The 14,985-nt window shown below is 48.1% G+C and overlaps 6 protein-coding genes across 6 annotated transcripts; 4 read left to right on the top strand and 2 right to left on the bottom strand.

The window, feature by feature from the left end:
* Nucleotides 1-2,199: 2,199 nt before the first annotated feature.
* F5147DRAFT_583128 (uncharacterized protein) lies at nt 2,200-2,481 on the bottom strand (the record flags this gene model as incomplete). The annotated part of the gene is made up of 1 exon (XM_041431698.1): nt 2,200-2,481. A coding segment is annotated over one exon (282 nt), but the record flags the coding sequence as incomplete, so codon positions are not given.
* Nucleotides 2,482-3,951: 1,470 nt separating this feature from the next.
* On the bottom strand, nt 3,952-6,235 carry F5147DRAFT_839624 (uncharacterized protein; the record flags this gene model as incomplete). The annotated part of the gene is made up of 9 exons (XM_041444242.1): nt 3,952-4,047; nt 4,098-4,993; nt 5,044-5,199; nt 5,256-5,457; nt 5,513-5,563; nt 5,611-5,829; nt 5,891-5,974; nt 6,032-6,097; nt 6,158-6,235. The coding sequence occupies 9 exons, from the start codon at nt 6,233-6,235 to the stop codon at nt 3,952-3,954; spliced, it is 1,848 nt and encodes a 615-aa protein (XP_041288888.1).
* A 198-nt stretch (nt 6,236-6,433) lies between these two features.
* Nucleotides 6,434-7,207, top strand: F5147DRAFT_358986 (uncharacterized protein). The gene is made up of 2 exons (XM_041429374.1): nt 6,434-6,724; nt 6,782-7,207. The coding sequence occupies exons 1-2, from the start codon at nt 6,533-6,535 to the stop codon at nt 7,121-7,123; spliced, it is 534 nt and encodes a 177-aa protein (XP_041288887.1). The 5' UTR covers nt 6,434-6,532; the 3' UTR covers nt 7,124-7,207.
* Nucleotides 7,208-8,664: 1,457 nt separating this feature from the next.
* Nucleotides 8,665-9,517, top strand: F5147DRAFT_747365 (glutathione S-transferase; the record flags this gene model as incomplete). The annotated part of the gene is made up of 6 exons (XM_041439941.1): nt 8,665-8,832; nt 8,880-8,957; nt 9,023-9,078; nt 9,127-9,241; nt 9,308-9,405; nt 9,460-9,517. The coding sequence occupies 6 exons, from the start codon at nt 8,665-8,667 to the stop codon at nt 9,515-9,517; spliced, it is 573 nt and encodes a 190-aa protein (XP_041288886.1).
* Nucleotides 9,518-10,474: 957 nt separating this feature from the next.
* Nucleotides 10,475-12,527, top strand: F5147DRAFT_617698 (S-adenosyl-L-methionine-dependent methyltransferase). Its single transcript, XM_041432559.1, has 11 exons — nt 10,475-10,848; nt 10,900-11,080; nt 11,138-11,352; nt 11,403-11,417; nt 11,490-11,550; nt 11,603-11,742; nt 11,800-11,904; nt 11,959-12,055; nt 12,112-12,173; nt 12,222-12,346; nt 12,404-12,527. The coding sequence occupies exons 1-11, from the start codon at nt 10,606-10,608 to the stop codon at nt 12,483-12,485; spliced, it is 1,326 nt and encodes a 441-aa protein (XP_041288885.1). The 5' UTR covers nt 10,475-10,605; the 3' UTR covers nt 12,486-12,527.
* Nucleotides 12,528-13,977: 1,450 nt separating this feature from the next.
* Nucleotides 13,978-14,948, top strand: F5147DRAFT_713879 (uncharacterized protein). Its single transcript, XM_041438433.1, has 3 exons — nt 13,978-14,078; nt 14,128-14,463; nt 14,516-14,948. Exons 1-3 carry the CDS (start codon nt 14,061-14,063, stop codon nt 14,801-14,803), a joined length of 642 nt encoding a protein of 213 aa, XP_041288884.1. The 5' UTR covers nt 13,978-14,060; the 3' UTR covers nt 14,804-14,948.
* Nucleotides 14,949-14,985: the final 37 nt, after the last annotated feature.

Raw genomic sequence — 14,985 nt, 5'->3', positions numbered from 1 at the left:
ACTGATTTTCCTCCCCTGAAGGAGCGCATAGCGCTCCTTCGATTTGTGCCGAAGGCACAACGGGCGTGAGCTCGTTTTGTCTAGCGAAGAACAGCATGTCGTGCCGTTCGTCCAGGCCCTGCACTGTCACATGACCGAGAAAACGTGGCATTTTTTCCTTGAGTGGTGACGTAACTCAAGGAAAAAGGGCCATGTGGCTTGCATCATGTGACGAACAATACCCAACGAGAATATGACAAGAACATGATTCTCGTTTTTTCCCCAGTGTCTTCCCTTTCTCTAGCGTGGTTTTTATTTACACTGGATCTTCTTGCAATTTGTGCCTCCCTGTGCACGTCTCACATCACATACATCGTGAGATGCGCCCGAGATTAGTTATGACATAGCGCTACATGATTTGACACGCGCAAATACACAGCCACAAGACAGGTTCTCAGCACGGAATAAACACTTGATAGTATTTTATATGACGACATGCCCAGCAGCAGCAGCCCATTTCATTCACAGCGCCCTGGGGAATGGTCCCTCTATATTTGTGTCCACATAAGAAGAGCATCTAGGGCGCATGCGGAAAAATATTAGTCTACTCCCATATTCCTATCCACCGTGAGCTCTATATTCTCACTTGGTCACTATTATATTATTCACTGAACCATCATGATGGGCCAGCAGACACGTCTGCATTTATGTTCTTGCAGAATAAACCCGGGGTGAAAACTCGATGGACAAGTCATGGACTGCGCTAAAAATTGACTTTGCGCTCAAACCTGACGCTGCGGGTGAGAAGGTGAAGGCTAAATGAGCCCTGGAGCAGTGTTCGGTGCGTGTTATCTACATAATGCTTAGTCTACTAAAACATTGATTGACGTATGCAGCTGTTTGAGGAGACGTGTAAGGAGAGATGTCGCCGCTTAGTACTTTGAAAGTGTTGGCTGATTCGAAGGGTATCGTTTTGATGCACGGTGAGTTTGTGATGCTCGTGAAGCGTGTTGCCTGTGCTTTTCTTGCAAGGGAGACTTATTGTTCACATATGTCCTTCTGAGATGTACCTTCTGATGTATCTAGTGGAGTCGCATGCACCAATGTTCATTATTTGTCTTCTAATCCAGAACCAACGCCCTCTGAAGACACCGACACGTACACACTGCGTATTGTATACTTCCCTGTCACAGAAGTTAGATGACAGCGTGGTCCAGCCGAAGAGACCCTCACACGTATAAAGTCAAGGCAGACCTCCTTATCATCAGCGAATGAAAGCTGGTCCAGTTCTCACGGGAAAGGCCCACACGCCCGATATTCTTTATTGCCCGTCTGTGGGACAGTCATCTCCTCGAGTTGCCCGACTTCGCAGACGATACAGGAAGCTTGGGAGATTGGCCGGAACCTGAGTCTTCGTCAATTTTGCTAGTGTGGCAGTGCGGCGGAGTATGCAAAAGGATTGCCTGCGATCACGATATCATCGTACAAGTCAAAGACGTGACTTCCGTTCACACCGTGATAGAAGCCAGGACCCTAGAAATATTGTAGCTGGGTATATGTATTCTTTTGGAGTGAGCAGTTTCCATTCATGTTTCAAGTTGACGATATTTATTACCATTGCCTATGATTCTACTTATCTGCCGACTCAGATGGTACTTGTGTATCCCAACAGACAGCAATCAAGAATTTCTGTCGCCATCATATTTGCAGCAGGCATCATTTGTGAAGAATCGTTTACTAGTATGACGTCCGCGTAAGATCACAAAGACACTGAAATGCCAGTGAGGCCAGTTAAAATACCAAGCGCTGCGGCAGTATACTCAGACTCTTCATTTCATTATGACAGAGGACCGCAACAACGTTCTTCGGTTCACATTCTCAGCACACAACGAGCAAGCACCAATGTATACTGTACTTCAAGACAATCCACGGCGCATGGGCAACCGCATCTCTGGTGAAATCAGTGTCCTTGTCCATTGTTATGTGTTATGACAAACTAGTACGAACATCATAAGTACCACAGTCAGCTCCTTGGCTTGGACAACTCTAAGATCAGACCAGATGGCAGGTACTTATAGAATTGAATACGAAGTATGATCCACTGTACGCTCAGTAACGTCCAAACTATATCCGAAATATCTAAAACGAATTCATTGCGTCGTTACTAAGGCCTGCATGTGTTGATTTTAGTGCGAGTAATGGAAAGGGGTTCGAGGAGACTCACTCCTCTCGACACTTTTGCCAGTGTTGTCCGTGTTCCATACAGCTCAAATCAAGCTCAGGACCTCCTCTGGGTATCACCAATGTAGTTGCAGAGTTGTAAATTCCATGTCGAGAAGCGGGGGGTACCCAGAATAAGAGCCGATTTTTGGGCCCTACTACCCATCCACTGTCATGATTCAGGATAAAGGAGGTTGAAAAGGTCGAACTGGAGTCGTCACAGGATGCTCCCTCCGTTAGCTCATGGGTGTTGCATAGCGCGTGGATAGAGTTGGACGAGAAACGAATGAGATGATTGTTCCAATTGTTTGATTTCCCTGCATCCCACAGCCGAACAGTGTGATCCCTTGAACCAGAGACGATGCGAGTGCCGTCCGGCGAGAACAAGACCGAGTTAACTGAATGAGTGTGCCCCCGCAAGGGCTCACCGACTGGCTTCCCCGTCCCTGCATCCCACAGCCGAACAGTCTTATCATCTGAACCAGTGACGATGCGAGTGCCGTCCGGCGAGAACGAGACCGAGTTAACTGATGAGGTGTGCCCCCGCAAGGGCTCACCGACTGGCTTCCCCGTCCCTGCATCCCACAGCCGAACAGTCCAATCCAAAGAAGCAGTGACGATGCGAGTGCCGTCCGGCGAGAACGAGACCAAGTTAACCCAATTAGTGTGCCCCCTCAAGGGCTCACCAACTGGCTTCCCCGTCCCTGCATCCCACAGCCGAACAGTGGAATCCCTTGAACCAGTGACGATGCGAGTGCCGTCCGGCGAGAACAAGACCGACTTAACCCAACTAGTGTGCCCCCACAAGGGCTCACCGACTGGCTTCTCCGTCCCTGCATCCCACAGCCGAACAGTCTTATCATCTGAACCAGTGACAATGCGAGTGCCGTCCGGCGAGAACGAGACCGAGTTAGCACACGAAGTGTGTCCCCTGAGAACGGTCTGAGCAGCTGGCCAGTTTGTATCACGTCCAGATGCCACACGAAGAATGTTCGGAAATCGTGCACAAAACTTTCTCGATAGTGGAGAATTAGCAGGCAAGAATGGGAGTGCTGATACATATAGATGCGGTGTGCTGTGTAAAATCATGCTGCCGAAGACTTGGATGAACCTCTGAACGTCCATTGCAGTCGATGAGACGTTTTTGAACTCGGAATGGTCCTGGGGTTGCATGTGAGCGCTTTATCCGGCCCTCCGCAGCAATGTACTGACCTTCAGCCAGTGGGAAATGAGCGGAAGGGCAGGAACTGCGCTGCTCAGCGCATCCACCAGGGCCAGTGACTCTAGCCAGAAAAAGACCCGTTCATTGTCGAAGAACGATTTTACTTCTTTTGCGAGCTCCTCGTCGAAGGCTGTGTCCCGTATGTGCGAAGTCCAAAATCGAGAGGAATACGACAGATGTGGAAGGATGCAACCTCGAACTCGGTCTTGCAGTCCAGGGTCACCACTATTAGGTAGATACGACGACTTTAAGTCACAGATGTTGAAGCGAAGACCGTGTTCCATCACTCGAAGTGATGCGAATGCAAGGTCGCGTTGCGCCTCCGACACGTCGATGAAAAACTCTCCGCTACATACTTGGTCCGTCAGGAAATCGCGGAAGGATGCGTGAAGGGGTCGGATTGGAGAATCTGGATTGGTGGTACCGCTGAGGAGGGGCCCATGCATTTTACCATAAGTTTCACATCAAAATGATCTTCTTGTTTTGGAAAATGGCGTCTCATGACGTTCAGGGAGGCTAAAGGAAGGGGCTCAGCTGTCCCCAGTATTTGTCCCATCACTGAGCGAAATCTCGCCAGCGTAGTCGAACGTAGCCTTTGCGAATGCTGGACATTGGTAGATGTATCCCTGTGCATGATATCTGTTAAAATGAGGTGGTACATATCGTGCAACAGTACGCTTCTCTCAGCCGGATCGAGTGACACCACAGCTTTGTAGCAATCAATCGGAGATATTCCAGGATGGGGGTCTTTGATGTATCCGCTGGCGAGACGCGCCCACTCGAAAAGTCCATCAGCTTTCTCAGCCAGGACTGCCAACTCTCTGTCCTGGAAATCTAGCTCTTCCAACTCTCTGGATACGTAAGCACGGATGTCGCGCTCTGTGAATGCTGCTGGAATATCATCCATGGACATCTGTCGAATATGCTGAACGCCGCGAAACTTGTCTTCGATATCACCAAGCGGACGAGAGGTAACGATGAAGCGGAAGTTGTCTGGGAGGTCTGTGATTTTGGGAACGCCGGGGCTTTGATGTTTGCCAGCTAGAATACGGAGGAGGTCTCCTCGTGTCTCTACTCCACCGCTCTCGTCCAGTGCATCGATTACGATCACGATGGGTTCCCCAGTCGACCTAGATGACTTCCTCAGTGGTTCGATAAGAAGTTTCTGCCACTGCTGGATGATATCCGTCGTCGTCTTGAGCGAAGTTGTACCCTGAACTGCATCTGCTAATTCCCGCCTTAGCTTCGGATCACGGTCAGCCAGGTCGCGTGCGATCGTGGAAAAGACCTTTTCGTGGCGACGATCTGCTTCTCGCTGGCGGTCAAAACAGTAACACGAACCAAGCCCTCCCACGTCGTTGAACCACTTAGCAATGGTGTGGGCGATGGCCGATTTCCCCTTGCCTGCAGGGCCGGATAGCCATAACACGCGTGGAACGTCGTCCCCAGTGGTGTTGACCCAATCCGTGATGTTAGAAAGGATTTCCGTGGGTGTCCCTTCGAGGCATTCTTTCCTGGTATCTAGTCCCGCGCCCTCCGCATAGGTGATGCCGCTGAGGTCCAATATTTCTCCTGGAAAGGAGTGAATATATGTCAAGTCGCAAGGTCGTCCGAATCCTTACCTATATGGTGGACTTGTATGTCAATGTCGTGGACGTGTATGGCTACATCGTGTAAAGCCTGGTCCCGGAATTCTTGCATGAGCCTATCTAACGCGTCGTTGTACTTTTGGATCCTATCTGTCGTTTCTGAGACAACGTTCTTTCCGAGTCTATTCCCTGTGATATGGTAGAAGCTTGAGAAGGTACAAAGCGCAGCAGCCGGTGATACTCACAAAAGTTGCGTGTCTCCGAATAATTGCTGATGAAATGGGAGCATTCACGGATCTGCTTGGAAATCTTTCCGAGGATACTGATGGCGCGCATACACAATTCTTGGTCAAGCTTCTCGTCTTGTGTCATGAAGTCGTAAACTTCAGACAGCTTCTTGAGGAGTTCGAGCACCGCTGCGTCGCGATCCGCTTGAGCTAGAATAACCTACACAAATGATTGCTGAGTGGTGAGAGAGAAAGAACAGAAAAGAAGAACGTACTTTGGCTGTCCAAGATAAAACGCCCAATGCCATCTTTGCATACGGATGTAGCTGTGAAACTAGATTAGTTCGGTTCCGATCGGGAGGAGGGTCCATACCTCTGTGATCTTCCCAATAACATCGTCGAATATCCTGAGGGGTTTGAGATATGTCTCCTGGAGACTGTCAGCATCATCCAGATCCTCTTGTGCGCCTTCGACAACAGACGCTGCAGTTATCGCAGGGCCCGAAAGTGGATGCATGCGATTTGCACCCTGTTGTGCATGCCGAAGTGCCGATTCGGTATCAGCCTCCACATTAGATGAAGTAGCCTGAACCTGCGTGACCGCCAAAATTTAGAGAGAGCCTATAGACTAAAGGGAAAGTATCAGGACTCACCACGATATCTGGGGTCGATGAAGCACGTTCATCATGATGGACATTTCTGGGAGCAGGGCTGAGACTGCGGGAATCCTTGGAGCGCTTGTTGCAAGCTTAGTGGTGTTCCAGGACGCTCATTGCACACGCTCGTGGACTCACCGTGAAATTTTTCGCATCCTCCTTGAGTTTCTTCAGAAACCGACCAATTCTGCTACGGGGTCGATGCTAGACGAAGGATGTGTCGATGTCAGTGTTTGGAGTGGAGTGCACTCATAAGCCGCGTACCGAAGTTCCAGGAGCTGTCGCTTGACTAGATGTTTGAGTAGAATTTCTCAACGATGAGTTGCTTTTCTTCCGAGTCATTATAAATCCTTAGGCCTTAGCAGTGGAAGCGAAGTAAGAGAGGTGCCCAGTGCCCACATCAAACCAAACGCCACACACCTCGAAGCCATGTGTTGCAAGCAATCGATAATCGATAAGCATTTGAATTTCGATTGGGGCGAGCGCATGATCATGAGGACATTTGAAATTTCACGACTATATATATAAAATCTAGACGTTCAGGAAGCGACGCGAGGGTCCTCTTGACTTCTGAGATCTGCATCGATCGACGATGATCGATTAGGTCATACTATAGTATTCACGTCGGGCCTCCTTCTGATGTCGTATCTACACTTTACAGTAATCGTGCAGCAGAGAACAGAGACACCAAGTCTATCGTCCAGATTTCACGCTCCAACATTTATCGCTTTGGTGACCAAAACTTCGCAGCATCGGTCTTCCGTGATGTTGAATGGACTATTGATGAGGGTGATAGGGACAGGCTCGAAGCAAAAGACAGCCCTTTTGCAGGTGCGTCATACTGATATTCTGAAGTGTTCGCATTGACCAATTCACACTGCGCTTTAGACACTCTTAGGTCACCTACGCATAAATCCTTCTCCACCCTTACCCGGAGGACTATTTCCTTTCCTCTCAGACTCTCCACGCGACCCACACAACTGTGTGTCATTCGCGCATCGGCCGCGCGCAGCAGGTGCTGCCTTCTACGACTATACTTCTCGATACGGCGCAGTCAGAGAAGAAGACCGTATCACCCTTCGAGAAAGTACGTTTGGAGAACACGACTTTCTGAACATCCAGCCAAAAGGTGGAAAGGTGAAGACTTCCGTTGAAATTGCACAGGGCGAAGTGAACAAGGGCATCTTTGAGGACCTAACTGTCTTTCCTCCCTGTTGGATCTACCTTTGATAGCTTTATCGAATGGCCAGACGCGTCGAGCACGCATTGTGAAGGCTATTTTATCTGAACCAGAGCTCCTCGTACTCGACGAAATTTTGAGTGATTCAACTTAAATTCAACGAGCGTAAAGTCCAATGGCTGTACTTTATCCAGCCAGCCTTGATGTCAATACTCGCCCAATCAATCTTGCTGAATGTCCTTCGGTCACTGCACGAGTCTCGCAGTTCACGCACCATCATGGGTCTCTGGATCCAGGACCCTGTTCCTGACTGGATTTCGCACATTGCTCTAGTGACGGGCGAAACTATCCTGACAGGTGTCAAAGATAAAATCATGTCCAAGTATGCGGAACATCACGCAAAGGAAGTTGAGCATAGAGTGGCAAGCACCACTCAGTCATGTCTACAGTCTGGCCTTGATCATGGAAAGCCGGTAGTTGACATGAAGAACGTAAATGTATCACACAGCCCACGCAAGGTAACTACACTATTCTTCACTGTTTCCGTGTCAATGACGTTGTTTCGATCCAGGTGCTCAAAAATATCAATTGGACCATCCCGCTGGCACCTTCTGGCACGAATGGTGCGTCAACATTTGCACGAAACCGATACTTTACGATTCTGATCAGCTATTACAGGTTCCGGGAAAACTACACTTTCGCTTCTGACTGGCGACCATCCCCAATCTTACACTCAGCAAGGTGATTCAAATCTGGAGTTGTTCTCTCTGCCTTGGCAGCGTATCCCTACTCCACTCTTACGTTCGCTCATTGCCATAGTTTCACCGATAGCACCAAGTTCAGATAAGTTGTCACTCGCCGATAACTTGCTCTTTGCAGGGTTGAAAATCCTTGCTATAACTCGGCAAGCACCTTTCTGACAAACTTCTTAGCGCCGGCGATGTTACCAGCTCGCCTTATCTGGAGTGAGGCTCGGGAGACGCGCCCAAAACACTCTGAAATTTCGTTCTTGTACACTTCCGACGTAACTTACACTAGTAAGTACTGCGCATGCCATCTTGCTCACCAATATATTGATGGCACTACTACTAGTAATCGTCTGTACGTTGGCACAGCACCCTTTCTCGGATTAACCGGAAACCACCAAGGCTATGGCTCGTGATACCAAGCAGGGCTCATATAAGTGTTGCCCAATAACCAGCTCGGACTCGGAGGGCTCGCACTGGCAGCATCCAAGTCCAGAATTTGGATTGCTCTTCTATTTCCTCACCGAATAATTTAACCTTCACCACCTCACATAGCCCACTGACATATAGTTACCCAGATCAAGATTGTGCCGCTATGGCAAGTAGCTAGTACTTTTACGCTCTCCGAGACCTCCATTCAAGTACTAGTAACATTTGCCTTTCCGAGTGCGAAGGCAAATATCGGCACTTTACTCAGCATGCGCGATATTTTATTGTCATTGATTCATCATCCACATAAATATTCATGCAGAGCCCTACAGGAGCCATGGGTATAAATAATTCATGTGCTCATGGAACTCCAACATCAACTCGCATATCATCCTCATTCCCAGTAATCTCACAAGATGGTCAAGTTATACGGGTCTCCCACTTCCACATGCACGCGCCTCGTCGCCCTCATCTGCAAGGAAAAGAATATCCCATATGAGTTGATCCAGGTCAACTTGGCCAAAGGCGAACAAAAGGCCGCGTCTTTCACGGCGATCCAGCCGTTCGGACAGGTCCCATACATCGTGAGTTGAGGTCTCATGATATCGTTCGCTGACTTGCGCCCTCAAAGGATGACGACGGTTTTCTTCTATACGAGTCTCGCGCGATCGCAAGATACCCCATCAAGAAATACCCCAACCAGGGCAGGGTCCCCCTTGATTCCCAGCGACCCCAAGGCTCAGGCCCCTGTTTGAACAAGCAGCTTCGGTCGAGGTGTTCAACTTCACCAGTTTCGTACAGCCAATTGTCTTCGAAAAAGTGTTCAAGCCGTGAGTTATTCTCTTTTTGTTCCAGCGTAGCTCAGACGATTTCTCGAGGCGCTTTGGTCTGCAATCAAATGAGGAACGTGTTAGCGAGCTGTTGAAGACACTCCAGGAGAAGTTGGATGTGTACGAGGTTATCCTCAGCAAACAAAAGTACCTTGCTGGTGATGTGCGTCTGATTTATTTCTTGACGTCTTCTCTGGCTATGAACTAACAGTACCTGTTGGCTATTTAGTTTCTCACGCTCGCTGATTTGACCCATCTACCGTATGGCACTGCGTTTTACACAAATGGCTTTGCTGAGGTGTTTGACAGCAGGCCTAACCTTGCTAGGTGAGAGCTATGATGCCAGCTGTCGTGGATATGATTTGATCGTTTGACACGCAGGTGGTGGAAGGACATCTCTAACAGGCCTGCTTGGCTCGCCGTCAAGGATGGCGCGTAAGGTCTTATTCGAGAGGTCAGGAAACGTTCGGAAAGCAATGCAGTCTCGTTGTATGCAATATCAATAGAAGTTCAGTTTGATATTTGCTGCTTGATTCATCGCAAGGAGAACGAGAATTCCGCCACTCATGACTCATGAAATGGTGAGGATCGTGGAGGATGCATTTACAATTGGAAATTTGCGCACAACGGCAGGTAAGAATCTACATCTACGCGAGTCATAAAGTGCAAGGCGATTTTGGGGTGCTCGCCCATGACTCGTCTCTACAGTACATACTCAATGGTGCACTCTCAACGGTTCAGACTTCAGGGTGAGCGGCCGGTCAGTGTCTTTAGGCAGTGTCAGGAACATTGAGTAAGGTCTGGACATCTCGAGCGAACCAGACCTGTGACGGTCTGATTTTGTACCACCCTTATCAGTTTACTATATCCAGCCCTTCGCAGCTCACCTTATCTTCTCATATATTATACCGAGCTACATAGTACTCACTCATTTGGGGCAGAAAGGTATGACCTTGCCCATGGTTCATTAGGAACGCCTAAAAGACAGGGAAGGCCCAGGTCCTAGCAGATATGAACGCGGTAGTGCTTAATTTTGGGCGGCCGTTGTCCGACTATGGTACAAAGTACGTTCGATTCTGCGCCTTGGAACATCGCGATGGACGACGCATCAGATTTCATCCTCGAGAATCAAAGGCTTGAAATTACGCACGCGGTGTCTCTTCTCCAATTGAGTTCGTGGCTAATCTGAGACTGTCTGTTAATCCGAGAAAGTGTTGCCATCGGTCGCCGTGTTAAACGTATTTAGTACGATTTAGAAAATCTTACGAATCAACGGTTCTACTAGCAGTGAGGACTCTCCAGCGGTGCTATGGGAGTTTTGTACCCAAAATTGGTAGTGTCATGACTGGTATGCTTGCTTACTTGTGCTCAATTGAGATCGATTTCAAACGTTCAACTTGTATTCTCAACACAGGTCTTCGCTGGCATGTGAAAGCAGCTGGATTATATGTATTTTGTCGAGGAATATAAAACCTAAACGACTCCTTCGATGGGGAGTCATACGCACAAATACCGGCACTCCCAAGAATGACGGAGCCGAATGAAGCCAAGGTTCAAGTCCTCTTGGACATCATCAACTCCTCCGCACACCAAGCAATCGCGGAATACAAGAAAACCGGTCATGGAGTCCCTGCTATTGACGCAGATACCCTACACCCCCTCGACTTCGCGACAGATGCAGTTGCCCTCAGAAAGGCAATCAGGCTACTCGAGGGTGCATGCGAACAATTGAACACCATACTGGCTCCCCCCCAACACACGGCATATAATGTAAGTACCCATTATAGATAACCTTACATGCCTTGTTGCTCATCTTCGCAGTTTGTGAATAATTACAACTGGGCGTGCGTAGACGTCGCCTTGCAATCACGTATTGCAGACGTCTTGGACAAACACCCGCAAGGTCTTAGTGTGGATGCGTTGGCTAATGCAGTCGACCACGGTAAGACCAAGATCGCACGCGTCTTGCGAGTTTTAGCCCTCAGAGGTTGTTTCAAAGAAGGTAATATACAGAATACTTTGATTGATACTTCTCTCTGGAGCCTTGGATGTTATACAGTTAAGCGAGACGTATTCGCAAACACGCGACTCTCCCTCGTGCTCAAGTCAACAAACAACGTCGCGGCTTATATGGGACAATTCCCAAAATATGCTGCGGCTCTCTATGGGACTATGATGGACAAAGAGTTTGCAAAATCAGGCGAGGTTGAAAAACCCCCTCGAGCATCTAATGTCAGAAAGGAAGGCAAAGAGGACAGCTTCTGGGAGATGGGCGTGAGTTTTAGTCATCATACTGGCCTTTCATAGCTTACCATAGTGTGTAGGGTGAGAGACTCGATGTGCGTGAGGATTCAATATTCAATATTCATCCGCTCTTGACTGGCTGACGGCTCGCATAATCTGATACACAGATATTTCACAGAGGCATGGTGGGCTATTCTGAGATCCAGTGCTCGTCTGCGGTGTTGCATTGTGAGCAATCACCGTTTTTTCAACTGTCAGCACGATTGAAGCAGGCCATAAGATTACCCTTGGGACAATGTATCCTCTGTGGTGGATGTCGGATCTGGAACGGGAGCCATGTCCATTCCTCTGGCGAAAATGTTCCCTAATCTCAGAATCACCAATCAGGACCTCCCAGGAGCTTTAGAGATGGCAAGAAATGTGAGTTCAGACATCAGGTCCTCACCCAACGGACAAGTTATGTTTATATTTGATCAGATATGGGAGAAGAATGCTCCTGAGGCGCTGCTCGGCGGGCACATAGAGTTCGTGCCATTGAATTTCTGGGAGGAGTCACCCGTTGTCGGAAAGGATGTCTACTATGTAAGTGCTTGGTTTGTTCCCATTCAACGCGGGCTGCTCAATACTCTGACACAGTTGAGGAACATCATTCACGACTGGCCGGACAATGAGTCGATGATGATTCTCCATAATATTCGCAAAGTAATGGGACCAAACAGCCGAGTGTTGATTCGTGAGTCAACTGCTTTTCGAAGTGGTGTTTGCTCCAGAATCGATATACTGCGATAGATGAGTGCGTGCTCTTGCGCAAATTCGAAGAGCCTGATGTAGGGGCTAATGAGTTTAGTAAGGTGAGTTCAGAGTTTAGCTGGATGGCTCAAGTGCGATCATGCATTCAGGATCATGAGGCACCCGAAAATACATTATTGAATTTCGGCAGTCACACAACACACCAGCTTGACCTGCTTATGTGGCTTTCTTTCAATGGCAAGGAGCGAACCAAGAATGAATTCAAGATTATTGCGCAAGTTCCTTCCATGCCTGGATACGTTGACAACGTCTGATCTGTTATGATTTGCAGGGCCAGTGCAGGTCTAGCGCTCACCCAAATCTATGATCTTGTAGGGACGATGCTCTTGGAGTTTAGAATTGCTCAGGACTGATGCCGAGTACAATCTGTTATTGTACTTTTACCCTCCCCAATCGATCATCCTATGATTCAACTGCTATCTAAATGATTTGAAATACGACTCTCGTGATCACTATTGATCGATATTTACTGATCATTGTCGTCATTCGGCAAGCCATTACATATACTATAGCCTGAATATATGTCTTCTGCCTTACTCCCAACCCACTCAATGGTCAATTCACATGCAATACAACACACGGTCACTCGATTTTCTTTTGGGAGAGGACAAGTGGCTCTGTTCCAAGCGACGTCAAGTCTCCTGGGTCAAGCATCAATATTTTATCATCAACCTTGCATTCTGTGTGTGCACTGTGATCGCCGTCGTTTTTGAACATTCACCGAACCTGATACACATGGCTTAACCAGGCGGAGATTGGACAGGTTCAGTTTACGCCGCGTCTGATGTCCGTCTACATGTGTTGGTGATTATTCATTCTTCTAGCGAGTGTCTCAAAAAATTCATCCCACATTGTCAGTTTACGTAGGCAACAACCCGTCAGCATTCAAGAATGCTTCTTTTGAGTTCAACTCGTTGAACATCTACGAATGAAGCTCGCGTTTTACGTTGAATGTCGTACCCAACAGCCACAGAGTATCATTGTGTGAATTGTATTAACATCACATATATGCCCAGAAACCAGAATACTTACTGTTTTGATCCCTAAGCGTGATATAGAGACGAATTGCAGCAAGGTCGTCATTTTTTACTCGTACACACTTCAGATATATCGTCCAACACGACCATCTACTTCGAATTCACAAGAACGGTGAGACTCGCAACAGTGTGTTTCTCGTAGTGTTTTAATGTTTGTTTATGAAGCGAATCACATTGGCCCCACACTCCACTATCCTTACGCGTGTGCCTCGAAGCAAGGGCTCGTTCTCTGGTCACTTCTTGATCAGGACTATATGTTTTTACGGCCACCCTCCAATCACCGCCACAATACGAGGTTCTCTACAGATTCTGATACCGTTCTGGGGTGCTTGTAATTGTATAGGAACTCGTCATGGCCGTAATATGTGGGTGCGGGAAGCGCCCTTCAGTGCGCTGTTCGTGAGAGCATGCTATAAGCAGGGCTTACCACACGTGATTCCATGCTGCTTACGATTGGACACCGTACTGTTGTAACGTCACTTGTCTATATAGGAAACGGCTGCACCTATACACGCAAGCAAATGACATGGACATCCAATTAAAAAAAACAAGCCAGGCCATATACGCATTGTTCGTTGGTTCAAATAGGTCCGGCTTCGAAGAACTAGCTAAAGACAGGTGTTCCGCGAGCCCACAATTTGACCGTGACTCGTACTCGTCAAGATCTAGAGCCGATTCACATGCACACTCATCATGTTACAGTCATTGGATTCTGGACGTCAGTTACCATATCTAGCTAATAACGATCCTTCTCCGCAGGATTCTTCATGCACGTAAGCCACGAGGCGAACATGAACGTTTCGATATTCCTTGCATAAGAGTCTGTTCGCGATGTGGTACAGCACAGGGGTTTCTCCCATCTTTTGCATTCTATAAGCCCTCCCATATACTATGTCTTCCAGTACAGAGGTAAGCTCCGACCAAATTCCCTTGAATTGATTTTTGACAAAAAATATAGCGAAGGAGCGAAAGCGCCGATTCAAGGCGCACGCCCACTCCACCTCCCGTTGACGACATGCCCCTCGCCGCTTTTTTCGCTCAATTCGCATCGTTCTCCTTCGACGAGAGACAGCCCTCATACAAGAACTTCGGCCGCCTCGTCAAAGTCCTGAAATGTGACGTCAAAGATCCTCAGGGGCGCATAGCACTAGCACGAGAGGGATTCAATGACGCGCTCGTTCATGAATTCAATGTGCGTTTCGGAACTGATATAAACAACATTTCGAACTGGCAGAATTTGTACGGTGTGTTGAGGATTGATCCCATTCCGAATTCTGTCAAGAGGTGTCGCAAGGTTTGTGGATCATTGTTGTAGGCGAGTCGCAGTGGCTGAATTGCTTGTGTAGTGCGTTTGGGATATACATGTCAACCTTGTAGACCTGGTTGATTCACAGAGGACTGGGAAGCCTGTGAAACTGTTTGCATCCTTGGAAGACTTGAGAGCATATACTTTTCAGACGAGGAAAATATTTCCGAAGGAGACTCGTGCCTCTCAAGGCGGGTTACTGAAGGAGTTGCTAAGGGAGATGACAAGCGCGTACTTCGGGAGGCGCGGGCCCGGGAACGGGAGTGCGAAGAAGAAAGAAAGAAAGAAGAAACAGAAGGCCGCAAGGGCAGCAGCGGGAGGTAAATGAACGCGTGTTTAGTGGTGAAGACTGACTGGAGCTGTCCCTTTGAACTCGTTTCGCAACATTCGCTTTCATTATGTTCTTTGTACCACTAGTATGCGCACTATGACCAGCTGTCAACAGTTTGTAATTTATCTCGCAGATGAAATGCCGCCTATGCCAGTAGCCCAGTTTTTCTAGTAGTTGAA

This window comes from Suillus discolor (genome assembly GCF_016758755.1).
Source record: "Suillus discolor strain FC423 chromosome Unknown F5147scaffold_61, whole genome shotgun sequence".
Lineage (NCBI taxonomy): Eukaryota > Fungi > Basidiomycota > Agaricomycetes > Boletales > Suillaceae > Suillus > Suillus discolor.
Note: the sequence above shows the minus strand (reverse complement) of the source record. Positions and strands in the feature narration are given on the sequence as shown.

Coding starts and splice junctions, on each gene's coding strand:
- F5147DRAFT_358986 (XM_041429374.1), top strand. CDS start 6,533: ATGTCGTATCTACACTTTACAGTAATCGTGCAGCAGAGAACAGAGACA. Junction 6,725..6,781: donor AAAAGACAGCCCTTTTGCAG/GTGCGTCATACT, acceptor ACTGCGCTTTAG/ACACTCTTAGGTCACCTACG.
- F5147DRAFT_713879 (XM_041438433.1), top strand. Junction 14,464..14,515: donor CTGTCAAGAGGTGTCGCAAG/GTTTGTGGATCA, acceptor TTGCTTGTGTAG/TGCGTTTGGGATATACATGT.
- F5147DRAFT_617698 (XM_041432559.1), top strand. CDS start 10,606: ATGACGGAGCCGAATGAAGCCAAGGTTCAAGTCCTCTTGGACATCATC. Junction 10,849..10,899: donor CCCAACACACGGCATATAAT/GTAAGTACCCAT, acceptor TCATCTTCGCAG/TTTGTGAATAATTACAACTG. Junction 12,056..12,111: donor AAACAGCCGAGTGTTGATTC/GTGAGTCAACTG, acceptor ATACTGCGATAG/ATGAGTGCGTGCTCTTGCGC.